Genomic DNA, 21,160 nt, shown 5'->3' on the forward strand with positions numbered 1-21,160 from the left:
AAATAATCAAATGCATTTTTTCACAATATGTCACTTCTTAATTAGGATTTCGAAATCTTACTAATATATAATATATATGAATTAATTAATAAAAAACTGTGCTAAGTAAATTTATAATATAATTGTAAACATTCCAGGCGTGGGTATCGGTGACAGCGGTCTAGCGGGCGCGTTATTCGCGTACCTCGACACGGAGAGAGACGAGACGGCGTTGTCACACGCGCGCGACGCGCTCGCCGGTTGCGTGCTCGCCGCGCCGACAAGACAGCTGCGGCCGTGGCTCGCGCTCGCTAAACGCGTGCTCACTGTGAAACTTGGTGAGTGATGCGTCGCCAAGACTTGGAAGGAACTGTTGAATGTGACGACGTGGCTATAATAATACGTTGTGCAAGGAGTCGGCGTAGTCGCACGCGCGCAGCGCACTAGCTGGACGTACTAGCTGCGTTTTGTAATTATCATATTGTCGTTTTTGATTGAGATTTGAGTTTATTCCCTCTATGTCGAGTCGAGTAAACCGCTTGCCCTTGTTTCATTGATGGAATGGTTAATGTACGCAATTGTAGCAAATAATTGAAACCCATGGATTTTAACCAGTTGTGATTGGCAGAGGACAACAACAATCCGGACGTAGATTACGAAGAAGGTGACGATGACCAAGCAGAGTTCCACGCGGAGTCGGAGCAGGCGACGCACCCCGCCATACAGCCGCGGTGGATGACCAGGGTGAGTTGGGACTTGGGAGAGACGCGTTTACGTTTGACTGAGAGCCAGTCCACACGGCGCGTTGCGTTGTTTTACATACAAATAACCATGGTGTTCACACGGCGCGCTGCGTGGTCGCAACGCACACATGACGGACAGCAGACCCCGAGACGAAGCGGGAGGGGGTGTTGACGTTAAGACTGCTTCGTAATAACGCTGCGTCGACGCATCGCTGACGTAACGCCTGTGTGGACAGGCTCTGACTTGAGCGCTATGTAAGGGCGATTGTCGGAGTGACATTTAAACACGGGTTTGGCGCATACGTTTATTCTCAACTGACTTTACATTGCAACTGCCTAGTGACATTACATTCGTAGCTCATTAACTAACCTTGAACTATTACATCAGCGATACCTTAGGGCTGCTATAGCTACGCGCTTGTGATATCCGACTAAAATACCATTTCATATCGGAGAGAGTCTATTCACTAAGATTGATATTGTACTCGCGTGCCATATTAGAAGCAGCATCCGTAGTCGCTATCAGCATTTATCATGTTCGTAACAAAGTGCAGTTGCTTCATTAAAAAATTGTTTTCATGTACAGGTATTCGCAATGGAATGTATCCAGAAGATAATGAGCGCGTGCGAGGCGACGGGTGACGTCGCTCACTTCGATCTCATGAAGGCGAGGGAAAAATTGCAGACAGATCAAGATGGTAAGTCGACTAAAGCTCATCGCACATTACACCGACTCGACGCCAACCCAACTCACAGCATGGCATGGAAATGTAAGTTTTATTGTTAGGAGTCAGGACATAAGAGCAAAATTTGCCAACTCGTTTTTTGTTGATCGCTTGTTAGTAAATTAACTCCTTAGTAACACTACATAAAGCTGAGAATTCAATGCCATTCTGTGAGTTAGGTTGGAGTGGAGTCGGTGTAATATGCGACGACCATAAATTACCTTACTCTCATATTTTGTGATCTTGACAGGAAAATAACTTGACAAATACTTTAACCTGATGTATGTTATCCTGTTGGTGTAGTAAAATAGTTAAAACTATAATAAATATGTGAATAATCAAGTGTTTCTGAATAAAGCATTTATCAAATTTTTAATGACATGACTATTATTTAAAAGTTCAGTAATAATACGAATAGGAAACAAAGGGATATAAATAACATAGTCGTAACATATAAGCGTCTCATGTTTTTCATGTTTTCATAAGCACTGTATTATAAAACACTTTGCGTATGCGTTGCGTGTATGCGTACGAGTTTGCGTACATTTTTAAACTGTTATACAATTAAATACATTTTTGAGTTAAGACCTTAGAACTAATTTACACATTATTAATTTAATGAACAGGCGACTACCTGTCCCTGCACCTGGCGGAACTGGTGCGCATGGCGTTCGTGGGCGCGACGGGCGAGTCGGACGCGCTGCGGCTGAGCGGGCTGCGCGCGCTGCAGCGTGTGGTGCGGGCGTTTGCACGCGCGCCCGACCCCGACATGCACCCGCACCTGTTGCTGGAGCAGTACCAGGCGCAGGTGAGGCCGCCCCATGTGTTACCTCTCCCTGTACCTGGCGGAGCTGGTGGTGAAGAAATCTAAAATTTCTGATTTTCCACGTAATTAAAAAAAAATCTTCCCGTGAGATCTTCGCACTTCAAGAAATATTAAAAAAAAAAGAATTAGCGAAATTGGTTCAGCCATTCTCGAGATTTGCCCTTACCAAAACATTTTCATTTTTATATAATAGATAACATAATCTGTTAGGTGGGCGCGGCATTGCGGCCCGCGTTCGCTGCGGAGACGGCGTCGCACGTGACCGCCGCGGCGTGCGACGTGTGCTCCGCGTGGATCGGCTGCGGCGTCGCCCGGGACATCAACGACCTACGCAGGTGATATCATAGTTCTAACTTCTAATAAAAAAACGGCTTTATACAGTAAGTGTGGTAGCGCCACAATAGTGCATCGCGCTATTGAAGTTTCAGAGAGCGGTAAGACATATACGACATCTGTAATGGCGATAATGGGCTTCGACCTGAACGAGCTCTAGCTCGCTCTGAAGATCTTCCTTTGAGGCGCCCAAATATGTTCCTACAAGTATTTCCTTATCATAGGACCACATGTGAAGTATCCTCTCTCTAACAAAAAAATAATCATCGAATCGGTTCACAAGCGGTGAAGTTGTCCGCAAACAAACATAAAAAACATAATAGATAAACAAACAACAAAAAAACAGAATAGATAAAACATAAGGGTAGCGAAACAAAAATTCGGTCGTTTAAAAATCTGTCTATTCAATAATAATTGGATTAGAGCTTAAGCTTGAAAAGATACCTGACAGGCAGACTGTCGATTTTGTAATAATAATATTATTATTTTGTATTAGGGAAATATTTGGATCTAACGTAATTTTCTTATTTCAGAGTTCACCAACTGCTTGTGACGAGTTTGGATAAGTTAAACAAGAAAGGCAACACGACACTAATCTATAACGAGAGTATGGCAACACTGGAGAAGCTGTCTATTTTGAAAGCTTGGGCAGAGGTTAGTTAAAAATACTAATGACGGCTAAATTTATTTTTCAACATTTTAGTCTAAATCATACGGCTGAATTCACACTTTAAAAGTACTAATAAGTACAAGTTTTGTTCCTAGGTATACATAATGGCGATGGTGAGTAACGACAGTGCACCGGGCAGTTACGTCAAACAACTCGACGCGAAGCCAATCAACAACCGAGCAGAAATAGCCAAGTGGAGAAACCGTCTTTCGCAGAGCCGAGACAACGCGAACACGGCTGATGATGATGACGAGTACGGAGAGTTCGAGTCGAAAGGGGAGAGTTTGCTGAAGCTAGTTGAGCCGGAGTTGGAGAGCTTGGGAGAGAATTGGCTCGCTGCGCTAAGAGATCATGCGCTTTTGAGTCTACCACCTGGTGAGTTTTTGCTGTAAATTTTTATCGTCTTATAATTATTAGAAAGTGTATTAGATTTATTTTCTTATATACCTATTCATGTACTATAACCGTAAATTTCCGTAAGCCATATTTGCAGAGCATAATGCCACTCAATCATGTTGCATAATGCGCTCTAGTGCTGCAATTTTCCGTTTAGATCCAAACATGTGTGATTTGCTTTATGTTTGCAGAATTCAGCTCTCAGCTACCACACGGGGGCGGGGCCTTCTACTGCGCGGAGACCGCCGATGCGTCGCGGCCGCACTACGCGCGCGCCTGGCCGTCCCTGCTATACGCCGCTGCGCTCCGCAACGCCGCGCGCGCCGCAGACACCACTAGCGAGGGTACGTCACTACATACACACATGCACGCACACGCAGACCGCACAGGCGTCGCGGCCGCACTTCGCAACGCCGCGTCTTGTATAATGTTCTAATGTATACTAACTTGTAGGTTACCAATATATTTTTTTTTTTTATGAAATAATGGGGCAAACGAACAAACGGGTCACCTGATGGAAAGCAATTTCCGTCGTCCATGGACACTAGCAGCATCGGAAGAGCTGCAGGCGCGTTGCCGGCCTTTTAAGAGGGAATAGGGTAATAGGGGAGAGTAGGGATGGGAAGGGAAGTGAATATTGGAGGGTAGGGAAGGGAAAAGAGTAGGGGATTGGACCTCCGGTAAACTCACTCGGCGAAACACAGCGCAAGCGCTGTTTCACGCCGGTTTTCTATGAGCCCGTGGTATTTCTCCGGTAAAGCCGGCCCATTCGTGCCGAAGCATGGCTCTCTCACATCTAAAAGACGTCTATACGATATCAAGGGTTAGCAATATTTAAGTCGTTGAGAAAAACATTATACATAGATGAATAACAAAACTTTTTCCGATAAATTATGTGAAGTTTCTTTTGTACAGTTTGAAGCTAGCCATGGGCTCATTTGCAGAATTTTTTGCACTAAATGTTATTATATTTTATCAATCTAATTTTAGTCCATCAAATTATGTTATGTTGCATGCCTAATAAGATTTTTTTTTCAGAGAAAACAGACAACGCGGTAGACAATAGAACGACCAAGACTGAAAACGGCAATTTCGAATTTTTCGAACCGGTCGACGAAAGGTTCCATTTGCTCTTCGGTGAGATATTTAAATCTTTATTTTTAACTTTAATCCTTCGGTCGGAGATTCTTGGAAATGCTATTGTATTCTATTGTTGTCGCGGTCACCGGTGTCCTTATAGTACGAGAAAGAAATTAAAAAGTGGCAACATCGTAGTGTCATCCCTTTCAAATCAATCTAAGAAAAAGGGATGACACTACGATGTTGCCATTTTTAATTTCTTCACTTTCTTGACGGACTATATACTATAATACTTTATCTATGACAAAAACACAACGTCAAGTTACTCTTTCGTATTCCCGGTAAATCAAATCAATCAAAATCAAATCAAATCATTTAATTCAGGCATCAGAGGCCCATATAACAAATACCTTAAATCTAACATACATATAATTATATAATAAATACCTTAAAACTAACATACATATTTTATATATACTTAAAAACTAACACTGTCACATTTTGCCGGCGACGTGACTCGCTTCGTTCCGGAGTCTCCCCCGGAACCTCCGATAGACTACATCCATCGGCCAGAACTCCGGAACCTCGAAAGTCGACAGAAGATTCGTCGGTACTCTCACCACAAAGGAGCTAAAGTTAACCTTGTGGCGAGACTGCAGACGCTCGACCCTCAGGCGCAGTGTCGTCTTCTTCTGGATGTAGTCCACGACATCCTGGACCTCCATGGACCAGTGCAGGCGGGATATGTACAGGGGCGTCGCGGGGACCTCGCTCCGCAGACGCAGCTCAGGTACATATGGTGCGGTGTCGCGATGGTTGCGGGCGGCGGGCTTCTTCCTCCTCTCCACCAGTATGAAGCCCTCCTCATCGCACCTCCTGCCCGTCCTTGCCAAGCTTGCGAGAAGATTCCACCTTGCGGCTCTTCGTAGCCTTGCGGCTCTCAGTCTCGCGACTCTTCGGAGCCTTGCGGCTCTCATTAGGTGCGGGGCGACCAGCAACAGTCGCAAAGTTTTTCTGAGTCGCCTGAGTACTCGGGGTCGGCGCAACCGGGACGGTTTGAGTTTGCTGCGTGTGTAACGCGGAGCACGACCGGTCGCTAACTCCACGCATTACACACTGAAAACTCCCTTCTTCTTTTTTTGGCGTATGCAAAATTACTAATGGCTAAAATGATAGGAGTTTTGCTGGGAATACGAAAGAGTGAGTTTGTGTTTTTGTATTATGTTCCTAAAATTGTGTTATTTCGGTTTTTAATGTGTAATGTTTGTAGAATATTAACCATTAAATATTCGATGTCGTGCACAAGTGTGGGCAAGTGATACAACTTCAAGAAATGTGCCATTTTGTGTTCCCTCCAAAACTCCATCGAAAGTTTTAGTAAAGGGTCTACCACTTTACTAAAACAACTGACTTGACTTGTTGACTTTACTGATTACTTTTTTTTTTAGACTTTTACTAGACTTACGACTTGACGATTATCTGGAAAAACGACTTTAAAGTCGTTTTTCCAGATAATTTTTCACGAAAATAATTTTTTTCCCGCCATATTTTACTTGACACTGGAAAGAAGCCGAGAGCCATATTATGAAAAAAATGTCAATACTTGTCAGTGTCTTCTTGTCAGTGTCACTGTCACAGGTCACAGGTCACTTGTATTTACGTATTCGAGCAGTCGCATTGTTGTTGTTTGGATGTACCGTACCTATGTATTTAGATTTGGATTATGGATATGAATAACAAGCAAAATAATATGAATTGTGCCGAGAAGAAGACTCGTGTACGTGGTGAAAATTGGTCGCAAGAAGAAAAGGTAAAAAATTGTATTTTGTTATAAGTACTTATTCCCAAGTAGCAAAATTTGGTCATAATATTATAGTTTTCGAGACAACGTTTTGGTTATAATATAACTTGAGATCGGACCGTTTTGGTTATCATGTAGCTATCATATTAACCTATATATAATATAAATATAGGCGCAAAATAAAAAACTTTTATTCGTAAAACAGTCTTATGGTGGCACTTCACATGGCTATTTGTATTTGCCTATTTGATGTATTCGCCAAACATCACCATGTGTAGACGGTATTTTTGACAAAGTATTGGCCATATTTGCCTATTTGACAAATATTTCTTCTTGCAGGACATGTTTATTGAAGTAATGCGGGATGCTTCGTCTGTTGTTGAAAGCAAAGAATGTGACACAAATACAAACATAGAAAAGAATTTGGAATGGGCTAAAATCCAAAAGAAGTATGTAGCCTTATATATTTTACTGTATTAACGTTTTTTTGTAATGATCCCATATATTGATATTCACCTATTCACCTATTATTATTATTAATTTTTCAGACTAACAGAATTAAGTGGAATACATCGAGATATCCCACAGATAAAAAACTTCTGGAGAAGAACGAAAGTACCAACCAAAAAAGTGTCTGAGCATCGAAGATCTGTGCATGACACTGATGGTGACCAAAAACCATCACCTGACAAGTAAGATGATCCATGCTTTGGATGGGCATGTAAAAAGTCGGTCCTGCACCTGATCTCTCCAGTTGCCTGTAGTCCGTCCCACTGGGTTATGAGAGTAAAGGAATAGAGAGTGCTCTTGTGTACTGCGCACACACTTGAGCACTATAAAATTACTCCTGCGTACCTGGCCCGATTTCAATACAACCCACCACCGTCACCGAAACTGGTTATTATTATGTTTCCTTCGTATAAAACTATTGACCCACTATTCAGTGTTTTTTGAGTTTATCATAAACAACAGATTAGTTTAATTTATTGAAAGTAATAATTATTAAACATCTCAATTTCATTATTGTAGAGTGTTTAATTATTATTAATAGTAAAATTATACAAAAATTTCAGCACCAGTAAAGCAGCAGTCATGGAGGATTGGATCAAATCGGAGAACAGATCTCGGAACCGAAGGGTGAAAGAATGTGCCATAGCCCTTATGAAAGAGGAGTATTCCTTGAAATTACAGTTCCAACAGCAAGAAATTACTCATCAGAAATTAAGACAGACATTAGAAATAGAGCTACTATATTTGGAAAAAGAAAAAAAACTTCTACAAATAGAGTTGATTAAAAAAAACTTGAAGAATTACTATTGACTTTTATTTACAATATACTTATAATATTTTTTATTGATAATACAACTTGATATAAATATTTTAAGGGTGACCAAACGAGCGTAATTTTGTGAGTCGCAGAATTTCGGTCGCGTAAATATTTTTTCATAAAACACGACTCACAAAATTACGCTCGTGTGAATGAAATAGGAATTTTCTATGAAACTGAATGCAGCAGAATTTCTGCCAGCCGAAATTCTGCGACTCACAACTCACAAAATTACGCTCGTTTGGCTTCACCCTAAGGCCTAAGTATTAAAAATGTCTATTTATAAAATTTCTTCGGGTTGCTGACTTGCTGTCCCCTAATTATTGTATTTCGTGGAGTTTGTCTTCTTGTTATTTGACGAAAATAATATCTCTGTATATACACTATTTTCGAGGCAAAGGTGTTACTAAATCTATATTGTATTTCTTCTAAGACGTAGTTTCATTGTAATACTCAAAAGACTCAAATGGATTTATCCTCACACAGGGTATTTTGTCGTCTCTGTATCGTCAATACTCCAAATCAATTTCGTCAATAAAATCAACTATCCCAAAATCCAAATTCGTCTTCGTAAGAAATTAACAAGAGTTAGAGCTTATGCAATCACAAATGTAAAATGTTGAAATGACTAAACAGGGTTTAAACATTTCTTATACAAAGGAATTCACGTGTTTAAAGATAAACAATGCCAAACATGTTTTATCCCCAAAACATGCAGACAATAGACATCATTATGTAGTAACGTTTTTTTCTAAACAACCGTTCAACAGATGTTCAAATCTTTTGAAGTAAGACCAAATAACAAATTCAACCTTAACTCCAAAGCCTTAACGCACTTTATTTCTTCTGAGAATTTAAAAAGGCGCGCGCCATTCGCGTGGATGCGCCCCACCAACGCCGATTGGCCTCGCAGAAGTAATGTACGCGTTACGCTCTGGAGTTAAGGTTGAATTTTCTGTGTTCAGTTTTTGGAAATTCGCTTCGACTCTGCGCTATTATAAATGGACCCTTCGAGCCTAACACGGCGCGTTGCGTCGACGCAGCGCTGCCGTTTGACGTATAGCCGGCCACACGGGCGCTGCGTCATCTCAGCGTTATTACGTCAGTCTTAACGTCAACACCCCCTCCCGCTTCGTCTCGGGGGCTGCTTTCCGTCATGTGTGCGTTGCGCGTTGCTTTTAAATATATATATTTTTTAATATCTATGGACGCTTTTAACCACGTCAGCCTGGTCCTGTGCTCAAAAAACATCTTAATTAACCTCGCCAAACCGAGGCTTATCGGCGAGGTACACTCATTAACATTTTTTATAATATCTATAATCTATTGTATACACTGTAGAAGTAAAACTATTGTGGACTGAGAGTTGAGACAATATACCAAACATCTGCTAGCTTTCTCAAATCCATTCCCATGCAAGAGTCTTAGGCATTGTTAAACATCTGTTACTAAAATATTATATTATCCTTTAGCAGTGTATTGAAAACATAAGACAATACTTTATTACTTAGAGAAACAGCTTACTCTTTACAAATCTTTAGGGTACACAATAATTACCTATTTTAAGTAATAAACGTACATGTGACGATTTCTACTTAAATTTCTGAAAGTTCCATGCGGCCCTTATCATCGTTGTGTCCACAACAAAAAGAAACAAAACAAAAATCGTGACTTAGAAATCTCAATTTACAAGTAAAATAAAATGGAATATTATATATTATTTATACTTAGCTTAACCTATACATTTATATGATACTAGCGACCCACCCCGGATTCGCACGGGTATAAAATATATAGCCACTGAAAAAAATATTAAAATCGATTCAGCAGTTTTGATTTATATTCATTATTAACCGATTCAGTGTGGATGACACGGGAGCCGTGTCATACATGTTTTTAACGTGTGGCGTATGACACGTGAGCCGTGTCATTTAAAAAACGCTTGTCTCCCTCAAATTACACTTTAGAAGGTTCTACTCTAAACAAAATCATCTTAATTTTCCACGTTGAACAAGGCTATAGGCTTCGCCTCTGAATATTCAAAAAGTTGGGGCCGTCAAACTTTTTTAAAAGGTGCATTCATTGCGGATTATACGGCAGCCGCGTCTTATGGGTTTTTAACGTGTGGCGTTACGTATGACACGTGGGCCGTGTAATTTAGAAAGCGATTTATGTTCCTCAAATTACACTTTAGAAGTTTCTACTCCGAACAAAACCGTCTTAAATTTTCACGCAATAAAACAACCCTATAGGCTTCGTTTCTGAATATTCTGTGAATTGAAAAAAGTAGGGGCTGTCTTCTTTTTTAGCCCAGCCGTACGCCCGCCGGACCCCCGCCGGAAAGCACTCTGTTCATACATTTTTTATCTACGAACGTATAATTTACATCGGAAACCTATTTTATATACTCATTTTTCTAACTTTCAAACCTACAAAAGGTTTGCAACACCTGAATAAAAAAAATTGCTTAACTGCCATTTTCAGGTTAAAACTTGGTAAAACTACTCGAAATCAACTCAAAACAACGTAGCCTTTCGTTAACAACAATGGTTTGGGTTCAATTAAAATAAATTAAGTTAATAAACACGTAAAAACCAAGAAACCTTTTTGAACGTGGCGGGTGACACGGTAGCCGTGTCATCTACTTCTACGGCGTATGACACGGCTCACGTGTCACGAGAAAATTGTATGCCGCCACGACTGAAAGTCTTCAAAAACGTGCGCCGCATTGAATCGGTTAATAGCGTGTAATATTCTAGCTGTTCTGTTCTGAAAATAACTGTTGTTTAGCTCTGAAAAGAACTGTTGGTTAGCCCTGAGAAAAACTTTTGCATATGTGTAGTTTTAAGAACAAAATCTAAAAAAATCGCAAGAAAATTATTATAAGACTTCCTTACTCATAGATATAAACTTCCCTCTCGCACGCGCACTCCCGCCTTGATGACGCCCACTTCGCAACGGGCCGTGCAGTAGACATCGTAATATTTTAATTTCGCTATAACTTCAAAACCAAACGTCCAATTTTAGTCACTCAAAGACTAAATATTATCTACATAAACTGTACTTAGTAACGAAATAATTTATTTTGATAAGGATTAATAGCATGAGTAAAATAAACGCGTTTAAATGTAGTCCAAAAAAATTCAAATTTTTTAAATAAAAAAAATGGTTGTTGTGCCTCACTCGACATAGATAGGTATAGTGTGTCCCGAACTTTTTTGTAGATATTTATAAGACCTACAACTAATTGGAACATTTTATGGTTCTATCTTTTATAGTTTAGGCAGCGTACGCAAAATAAGTAACTTTTCTGGTTGATTTTTTACACCTTGTGTCCGAAAATCTTACGGAAACCTATCTTTTCCAAAATAAAATTTAGCCTATGTTACTCGTGGATAATGTAGCTTTCGAATGGTGAAAGAATTTTTAAAATCAGTCCAGTCGTTTTTGAGTCTATTCATTACAATTATACAAACAAAGTTTTCCTCTTTATAATATTAGTATAGATAATCGATGACAATCTCAAACATTTAGCACTTCCACTTTTAACTTTTTCTTAATAAAGCTTCGGTGACAGTTTTTCCTCATCCCGTAATAATATATTGTATTTGTTACATATTTCAGGTACTTATTTGTCCTCTCTCCATAGTAATTTTAGGTCTTATCAGTTTGTTCTCTAGCCCTTTTATGTGTATGTCGCCATGTTTTTCCAGGTATCTGCATGGAGGCCCTGTGCGCACAGCGCGACATGACCGTAGAGAACACCATCACGGTGCTCCTGTCACTCGTCACGCTACTCGACGCGCCCGAGAACAGAGCGAGGCTGTTGAAGGACAAGTGAGTATTCACAATAAATACATTGAGGAATATAGTATGAGACAAAGTGTCTCAATCTTCTGTTTTAAAAATGGATAGCTATCTTGGACATAACCGCGTAAAGTGTCACCTTTCGAAGATATGAGCTGCCAAAGTTTTACCAATTTAGGATATCGCAACTGGCAGCTCAAATCTTCGAAATGTGAAAAAAATATTCGTGAACGCGAAAAAACAATAGCGGACAGTAGGTGGGCCAAAATCTTCATACCCCTTTATTAAGTATGAATCTAAGACGACACTTGAACGCAAATGCGTCGTTATTTTTACACAAATTTACCTTTTTATTATACCTACAACAGAATATTGTGTCTATGATTTAGGGAGATCGCAGACGACAGACTTTTTGTGCGATCGAATCTGCGGCGCCCATACAGTCGCGACTGTATGGGCGCCGCAGACTCGATCGCACAAAAAGACTGTCGTCTGCGATCTCCCTTATTCAAACCTTTTCATCGGCTTCAAAGAGAGGGTTGTACCAACTTATATTTTTTTTCAGAGCGCTAGCAATAGAATTGTGTCAAATCATCCACCGCACTGGGCTCACATTGGACAGCGTGGAGGCGCTGGTTCTAGTGGCGGACGTGGTGGCGCTAGTGCTGCGCGGCGCTCGCGACCAGCTCACCGCCGCCATGCACGCCAAGATCAGAGGTGAGAGAGACGGCCGCATCACCCGTCTCGCTCCCACAGCGGGGAGGCGCTAGTTCTAGTGGCGGACGTGGGGGCGCTTACCGCCGCCATTCCTTAAGTTATTAAAAAAAGATTACTCAAGGCACCATAGATTGATTTCAAGGACATGCCTGAGTTACTCTTCTGTGTCTATTCATATTGCAACACAGAAACAAGAACACTAAACAATAACTCCTCCAACCATTTTCAGAGCTAGCGCCGGACGAGTCGCCGGAGAACATCCCGCAGTCCGTGCTCGAGGTGGTCCACACGCTGGGCGAGGGCGGGCCGACGGGGGACCTGCCCCCCGGCAAGTCGCTGGTGTTCGCTTGCCTCGAGGTGTGCGTGTGCCTGCTGGTGCGCCGCCTGCCGCGCCTCAGTCCTATGAAGCAGGTATGTGCGGTGTTATGCTGTAGGGTAACGGTCAATTCGGACCTCTCAATTTGTACTGAATTGACAGATTTCAATTGCGTGAGATGTCTTGCAAATCTGTCAAATCCATACAAATTTACAAATGCATCTGCGCGTCGCGTTGCGGTCTGAATTGGCCTTTATGAATCGCTCTTGATGATGAATCTTAGCAGATATTTTGCAGACATCAACCGATAGCGCAGACAACTGCGTCAGACGTCTTGCAAATCTGTCAAATGCATACAAATTCATAATTGCATCTACGCGTCGCGTTGCGGTCTACGATACGCGTCTTGCGATAAGTACAGCTCGACAAGGCTTTAAATGAACGTGGGTGACATTGACGGGAGCGCTGCTGGTAAAGGAGAACTGTCAAACACCTGTCAAAAATTACGTTTTTGTATGATAGAAGCGTTTAGTTCCTTTTCTCGCCACGTTCATAAATAGCCTTGTCGAACTGTAACAAGCGCTTGACAGCAAATATCTGCTATTGACAGACAGTAGCTTGTATATCTGCTGTCAAACGCCTGTTAATTTGTCTGCGAGACCGCACTAAGCGACACTACGCAGCAACGGAGCGACGCGACATTTTACATTTCATAGAATTGATGTCGCGCGTCATACAAAAAATATTTAACCGTGATTATATTATTATGTTGTTCTAAACAATGATTTGATCGCCTGTAGTATCTAACTTAGAGAGCTTGAAATTTCATTTGCAGGAGGGCACAGTGGGTGTGATCGGCGTGAAGAAGGGTCTGGGTGTGCACGGAGACACGTTACTGGTCAAAACCCTCGGCTGCATGGCGGAGCTGACCACGCTCACTAGTCCACAAGGTTAGTGAAACTAGTTTCAGCTTCCCAAAACGCAGAACTTGAAAAATAACAACTCGCAATGGCCTGAGATGTATGAAATTCCAGTTTTTTTTAATAACGCGTAGTGGTCTGCGCTGCCATTTAATATACATATTTCAGTGTTGGAACATTGTTTGCAATTGTTATTTTTATCTCATTCAGAATCGAATCGAGAACCGAATCAGCTCGATCTCAAAGCTTCCGATATATTATATTATATCAGCGCAGCATTGTGCTGCGGCTCAATTCGGAAGTAATTCAATCTCAACGGCTTTTCCCACTCCTGACGGCTATACTAGCGCACGATCGTGCTGCGGCTCAATTTGGAACTAACCAGACCCGTAAATCAAATTCGTATCAGTTCGGGTGTAGGACTACTGATTCCCTTTTGTTCATGATACTTTTTTGTATTTATTATTCTTCATTAGTTTATAAGTCTTCTTCTTCTATCTTCTTCTATATATATAAAACTCAAAGTTGACTGACTGACATGGTGATCTATCAACGCACAGCCCAAACCACTGGACCGATCGGGCTGAAATTTGGCATGCAGGTAGATGATATGACGTAGGCATCCGCTAAGAAAGGATTTTGATCAATTCTACCTCCAAGGGGTTAAAATAGGGGATGAAAGTTTGTAGTAATACTTCTTAACGCGAGCGAAGCCGCGGGCAAAAGCTCGTATTACATAAATAATTTAAAGTATACTTAAATAATTTATTTCCAGGCGCTCTGTCCGTTCTTCCGACTCTGTTATACCTCGGCACGGAAGTTTTATCCGGCGGGCCGGTCGCCGCGGAGGGGGGCGTGGCGTTGCTCGAGCGGTGCGGCGGCTGCAGCGCGGCGCGACTGTTGCCGCACACGCGCGCGCAGCACGACCGCCTGTTGCAGGCGACGCTGGCTAAACTTGTGGAGCGCGTCAAGTGCGGTGAGTGTTTTAGTGATGATGATGAGGTGTTGTGTCGCCGCAAAAGGGGGCATGGTGCGACGCTTGAGCGGCGATGTAAAACTTGTTAAAAGAGGAGTTGTGTTGCGAGTGTCTATAGAGACATAATCGTTTACTATTAAGTCTACTCGTTTGCTGGCCAATTCCATATTATAAAGTTTATTTAAACATTGTTATCAATAATATCGTGGACTGTATCGTGCGTCTAAAATACTTTTATGTGTTACAGAGGAGGCGGACCAGCGTCTAGACGGCGTGGTCGGCGCGCGCGCGATGGCGGCGGTACTGCGTCACGCGCCGCTCACTGCCGCACTGCACTACCCCGCCGTCAACCACCTGAGACAGTGTCTAGACACCGCCGACAACGAGGTACGACAGAGATAGCTATATACAACTGACACACGACGGAAAACAAGGTGTAAATAGGAACTCGGTCCGGAAGTGCAAGTTGCGGAAGTAAGTTCCGAAAGTAAAGTGATTGAAAATAACTTTTTGAAGCTATAAATAAGTTTCAATTTAATTAAAACACCTATAAATACACTCGCCGTAAAGTAAGACGTCCTACACCGAAAATCCACAAGTTTTTTTATTTAAACAAATAGAATAAATTAATTCTCATGATGTTTTAGGTGTTCGCGGAATGCTGCACCGTAGTCGGGGCGCTCTGGTCCGGCGGCGCGGCGTTGTGGGCGCGCGCGCTCGGCGCCCGCGTGCTCGCCCGCGCCGCGTCCGCACGCGCGCCCGCAGATGCGGCGCACGTGCGTGCAGCGATCGCGGCTGTCGGCGCACTGGATAGACTGGTAGACGCTGTGCCGGATAGTGAACGTAAGTTAATGATTTGTAGTATGTTAAAGGTGGAATACAATCCATACTAATATTATAAATGCGAAAGTGTGTCTGTCTGTCTGTCTGTTACCTCTTCACGCCCAAACCACTGCACCGATTTTGCTGAAATTTGGTATGGAGATACTTTGAGTCCCGGTAAAGGACATAGGATACTTTTACCCCGGAAAAATGAACGGTTCCCGCGCGATAAACTACTTTCGGCGCAACGGAGTTGCGGGCGTCTTCTAGTGAAAAATAAAAAAGTTCGTACATGCGTCTGCGAGTACGCCCGTTATAGTCATCTGCCGTGGTGTAGTCAACGTTAGTAATTACTATTAAAGCAATTAATAAAAAAAAAACTGACAAAAATACGCGCGGGCGGTGACCGCTGCGAAACCTATATGCGCTATTTATCTTTGTGAATAAAGATTTTGAATAAAGGTTGTAATGTAATATTTTTTTTATGTCCTATGCACAGAGGATACATATTACAAAGGTAAGAGCCACGAGCCAAAATCTATAGATATGAAATTTGTATCCCCTTGTAATATTCCTATTTTATTATTGGCCTATTTTAAGTTATTTTTATAGCAAATATATTGTATTAAGTATATTCAATAACTTGTCGTTTCCAGGTATCCAACTGCTATGGATGTTGGTGCCTATCGTGATAGGATATCTACGCGAGGGCTCTGCGCCGCCGCACGCGCGCACGCTACACGATTTTGCGCTCGCGTGGCTCATGCGCGTCGGACCTAGATATCCACAGGTATAAGAGGATATATTATATTATTAGCTCGTCTGTCAAGCGCCCAAAATAGGCGTCTTAGCCCGAGCGCGCACTAGCGGCCAAACCGCAGCGGCCAGGTCGCGACGGCCATTGAGATAGATACCTTAGTATGGAACCGCCATAGACCACGCGCACCTGACCGCACGGCGACCAGCGGCCACATCATACTTTCGATGGCCGCTGTGACCTGGCCGCTAGTGCGCGCCTGGCCTTACTCAGACTATTCAAAAGTATTTTCGAAAATGGTTTAACAGTTCGTGACAGATGAAAGGTGTGAAGTGAACTACAAAAAAATATAGATACAATATATTTTGAAGACGAAATTTTACCAGTGATTATGCTAAGCGAACAGCTTAGCGTATGCGCAATGCGTTGAAAAACGAAATGAATACGACTATTACGCGATTATGACGTCATCACGACATTAGCCAGTCCGGATCGTTTTCGAATAAGTGGCGCGAGATACAAAAAGCCAAACATATTTTTGTGTTTTTGGATATATTATTAATTGTTATTATTTTTATTAAAACTTATGTAAATCCATAAAGAAACGTCATTTTATGCATTTAAAGCAAATAATCACAAAATTTTCTTACTGTCAAATAGTCTATTTTGAAATTCTAAAAAGCCCTACGATAGACGCTGTAGGCGACTATCTAATAGTAACATTCACGTATTCCAGGAGTTCAAAACGATGATGCAGCAGTCATCCGAGCTACGGACGAAACTAGAGGGCGCTGTGAAGGCGAGCCAATCAGCGCGCGCGCCCCGCCCGCAGCGCCCCGCCTACACCCGCCCACAACCTTCTATACAACTCAAAACTGACTTCAGCGACTTTAGATAAATGAAAACGCCTATCTAGCTTTCGGTGACCCGGGCCAGCTAAGAAGTAATTTTATGGTTTCCAAGTATTGTCGCATGAACACATTCTCATACTTCATAGACTTCATACACTTCAGCAACCATAGAAAAACTACAACTCACACCGGTTTCGGTGACGGTGGCCGGATTCACTGAAAGTAGGTCACTCGGGAGTAATTTTATAGTGCCCAAGTGTGTATGCAATACACAAGACTCCTTTATTCTCATAACCCAGTGGGATTGATGACAGATATGACTGGCGAGAGATTATGCATTGTTTGGTATTCTATATATAATCTACGAATAATAAAAACTAAGGAATCGTAACTCCCATACTATTACCGTTTTAAATTTGGTTCCTTTCGAACTGTCATGTAACGTTAGCCTGATACCGCTCAAGGGACAAGGCCACCTAAATATTGCAAATGATTTTTGAATATTGCAAATGAGATATTGAAATATGTACCTAAGGTACACATTTTTGACAAGTATTGTAGAGCATGTTTTTTGACGGAGTTACTTTTGCTTAGTTTTTATTATTCGTAAACTATAATATTATTTCGCGGATGAAACAGATGTTGGGCTCTTAGGCTGGTATAAATAGTCAGTACTTAAGATGCGACCCTCTGTGATTGGTGATTGGTCCAAATTTTGACAGCCAACCAATCACAGAGCCTAAACAGTGTCTTGAGACCGAGATGCATCTTGAGTACTGACTATTTATACCAGCCAAGCACACTAGATTGCATCGAAATCGACCCAGTAGTTTCGGAAGACTTGGCGCCAAATGGGAATTATCTTATATATAAAAATGGATTTTCAAATGTGTTAGTCGCGCTAAAACTCGAAAACGGCTGAACGGATTGGGCTGATTAAGTCTAAACTTAAAATATTCGTAGAAGTCCAGGGAAGGTTTTAAAGTGACACGAAGTTCACCGGGACAGCTAGTATATAGATAAATATAGCGCGAAGTAGTACAGTACCAACAAACAAAAACCATTTTAATTCGAAGTTTACGAATTTTTAACCCAAGTTGATTTTTATCGAGTTTTAACCACAATAATAATTATGGTAATAGGTATTTGTGAAAAGTTTTTTTTACATTAAAAAAATAAGGCTCGAATAAAAAGCATTTTTCGATCTCAAATTATGTAAAACAATCAAGTTTGTTTATTGAGCGACGAACGTTCATTAAAAATAAAAAGTCAATTATTTTGTGAAACCACAAATAGTATTAGCAATGAGATTAAAAAACACGTCAAACTTATAACACCCCTCTTTTTTGTCGGGGGTTAAAAAGGAAAAAAAATAGCTGAATCTGTATGATTTAGACACCCTTGTATGGTCTTTAGTAATGTACTAAAATATTAATTATTATAAAATACTTTCATTTTACTTGAAAAACTAGTTTTTAATTAATAACATAATACCTAATGAAATATAGTAACGTTCCTAACAATAATAATTAAATGATAAACGTTAAAGTTTTAGCATGATATAATATTACAAAAGCAAAGCTTTTTAGCCTTCCAGTCCAGTCGATTTTAAGTATGAAATATATATTTACTATGATTCCAATAAACCGCCTTACAAATAAATAAAACATTCTATAAAGCATTTTATCAAAATGTAGATGTAAGGTTTGTTTTTCATAACATTTTTGTTTGATTTCTAATGCGCATTATAGATTTTTATATGTATATGATAAAAATGAAGTTTTTATTGTTGTAAGCTGCGCAAATTTTAAATATAGTTCAGCAAAATATTTAAAATGTTTACTGTGACTACAAAATCAAATAATATGTATTTTTGCCGAGCGTTTTAAAGTTTTGTGCCACCTTTACAGCAGTACAAATGTTTTTTTAACATTAAGATTTTTTTATTTACTTAGTCATTTTTTTTCTAATCACTTTTTCAAAGTGTTAAGTATAATTGGCTGTATCTAGTATACTTATTTGTATATTTTATAAATCGAAACAAAATATATATTTAAAATGAATTTTTGAAAGTATATCATACTCTGTGATAGAAAAACTGCGTGTTGATCTGCCAAATTTTATAAAATAAACACTTTTACGGTAATGCAATGAAGTAACGCTTTTTGGAATTTGATTGTCTAAGATTAAATTAGATTTCAGAAATATGTGTATAAGCAGTATACATCTTCATATTATTGTAAGTTTATTAACTGGGGTTTTCAATGAGAAAGTCCGAATAGTCTATTTTATTTGGTAAATCTTATTTATATTATGTAATAATCAGATAAGTTGATTCATAGGCAGATGGCGGACCTGCGTTATTTGGTCACGTTATGTCAAACCCAGCCGACGGATGAACTAAAATAACATTGAATTGAAATAATTCGACCTAAGGACGTAGTTCCACCAACTGCCTATGAATAAATTTCTTCAATGGCACTTTAGTTCTCTATACCCACAGACATAGATCAAGATAGATACCGCATGTGTATGTGCTTCGCGTGCCATATCGAGTTCCCAAACGACGAGCAATGCTCGTCTTTCGATACTCTGTTCTTTAGTTTGCGCTCCACCGTTCGGAATCGGTAGCCAATTGAATTTTAAAAATGCCTAATTATGCCGTATAGAGCTGTAGAAATTCGAATAGAAACGTTGGCCCAGAATCTAGATAATGGACACGTTTCTTATCATCCGTACGTGGCAGTAGGTAGGAAAAAAGTGGCACACTCGTTTTTATACAAATGAAGGGACATGCGGTATCTATCTTGATCTATGTCTGTGTCTATACACTTACAAATAAAAATGTTAACACTGCAAATGACTATAAAGTCTCCTTTTGTTTGTCTGTCATATAGAAAACATCGCATAAGGCTGCGTTTCCACCAGATATGTGTTGCGATTTGCGAGGAATGTGTTTTTAAGAACCAATAGAATCGCTTCACTGACATGAGCTTGCCGTGACATCGCTCAGCGCGGCGATGCTATTGGATCTTTAAAACACATTCCTCGCAACACATCCCTGGTGGAAACGCAGCCTAACAGGCGACAGCGGACTTTTACTGCGTCAAATGTTTTTATTTGTAATGCTAAGTATTCACATACGGTTTTGCTCGATAGTTTTACTCCAAATCGAGCAATAACCACCGTGTGGACCGCTAAACTGACAGCTCGAAGGCTCGCTTCAAGCCGGCTCGATGGAATTAAATATGTCAAATATGTCATTTCCTTCGATTCGTATGTGAGTACTTAGCATAAGGAGGTAGATCAATATATTGTCACTTTTTTCATGTACTGACTTCCAATAGCGTATAGCTATATAGAACTTCTATTTACTTTACAACTATTTTAAGTTTAATATAGTAATAATTTAATTAAATCATTAATATTTAAGCTGTAATAAACTTGCAAAAAAAATGTTCTTTTATTTTAATAAAAATAAAAAAAATAAAAAAAATCTTTATTCCAATTTTTAACATTACACAACCACAATAAACAAAAAATACAAAAGAGAAAAAAAAGTGTACATGAGAGAATATGAAAACAAAGAAAGCACTATCCTAAAATAAAAGTAACAAAATTTGCATATTTAAACAACATAATATTTATGGCAGTGCAATGCCAAAAAAATAAGGAAAAGGGGACCGCTCAGGTTTTGACAGCGACAGTCGCCGCTGTCCCTGGTCTTCCGCGAACCCCTACCCCCATAAATCAAGTTACGGAAAAGAAATAAAATAGTTTAAATACAAAAGGTCGATATTAAATATAACATGATACAAGAACCTTAAGGTATTTGTTACAATATTGACATGGTGTAGGGAAATGTTTATGAATAATGTTAATTATCATAAAAATGTAATAAACTTATAAAAAAGAATGTAACGCATGTTAATATGATAATGTACATATAATATATAAATAGGAATAGTTTTTAATAGGTAGGTATATAAATAAAAATATATTTAATATAATATTGTAAACATAAACGACTATTTTACTAGGGCTGGACTAATAATAATTATTTTTTGTTTGCAAATGCAATAAGTGATGCTTGAATTTAAGCTTAAAGTTATCA

At 40.1% G+C, this 21,160-nt stretch overlaps 1 protein-coding gene across 3 annotated transcripts in view; it reads left to right on the forward strand.

The window, feature by feature from the left end:
* The window catches only part of LOC121735747 (HEAT repeat-containing protein 5B), a 55,603-nt gene extending 38,273 nt beyond the window's left edge, over positions 1–17,330 (forward strand). For 2 of the 3 annotated variants that reach the window (XM_042126664.1, XM_042126663.1), the window contains exons 23-41: positions 138–317; positions 608–723; positions 1,309–1,420; positions 2,074–2,255; positions 2,484–2,608; positions 3,140–3,260; positions 3,372–3,651; positions 3,864–4,016; positions 4,711–4,809; positions 11,594–11,717; positions 12,253–12,404; positions 12,634–12,815; positions 13,556–13,670; positions 14,416–14,616; positions 14,864–15,003; positions 15,264–15,459; positions 15,938–15,955; positions 16,095–16,228; positions 16,932–17,330. In XM_042126664.1, the coding sequence (XP_041982598.1) occupies positions 138–317; positions 608–723; positions 1,309–1,420; positions 2,074–2,255; positions 2,484–2,608; positions 3,140–3,260; positions 3,372–3,651; positions 3,864–4,016; positions 4,711–4,809; positions 11,594–11,717; positions 12,253–12,404; positions 12,634–12,815; positions 13,556–13,670; positions 14,416–14,616; positions 14,864–15,003; positions 15,264–15,459; positions 15,938–15,955; positions 16,095–16,228; positions 16,932–17,093 (2,792 nt within the window). In that variant the 3' untranslated portion in view covers positions 17,094–17,330. The remainder of the gene's footprint in view (positions 1–137; positions 318–607; positions 724–1,308; positions 1,421–2,073; positions 2,256–2,483; positions 2,609–3,139; positions 3,261–3,371; positions 3,652–3,863; positions 4,017–4,710; positions 4,810–11,593; positions 11,718–12,252; positions 12,405–12,633; positions 12,816–13,555; positions 13,671–14,415; positions 14,617–14,863; positions 15,004–15,263; positions 15,460–15,937; positions 15,956–16,094; positions 16,229–16,931) is intronic. The other variant, XM_042126665.1, reaches the window with a different exon arrangement.
* The last annotated feature ends 3,830 nt before the right edge of the window (positions 17,331–21,160 follow it).

Source organism: Aricia agestis, chromosome 18, assembly GCF_905147365.1.
Source record: "Aricia agestis chromosome 18, ilAriAges1.1, whole genome shotgun sequence".
Classification (NCBI taxonomy): domain Eukaryota; kingdom Metazoa; phylum Arthropoda; class Insecta; order Lepidoptera; family Lycaenidae; genus Aricia; species Aricia agestis.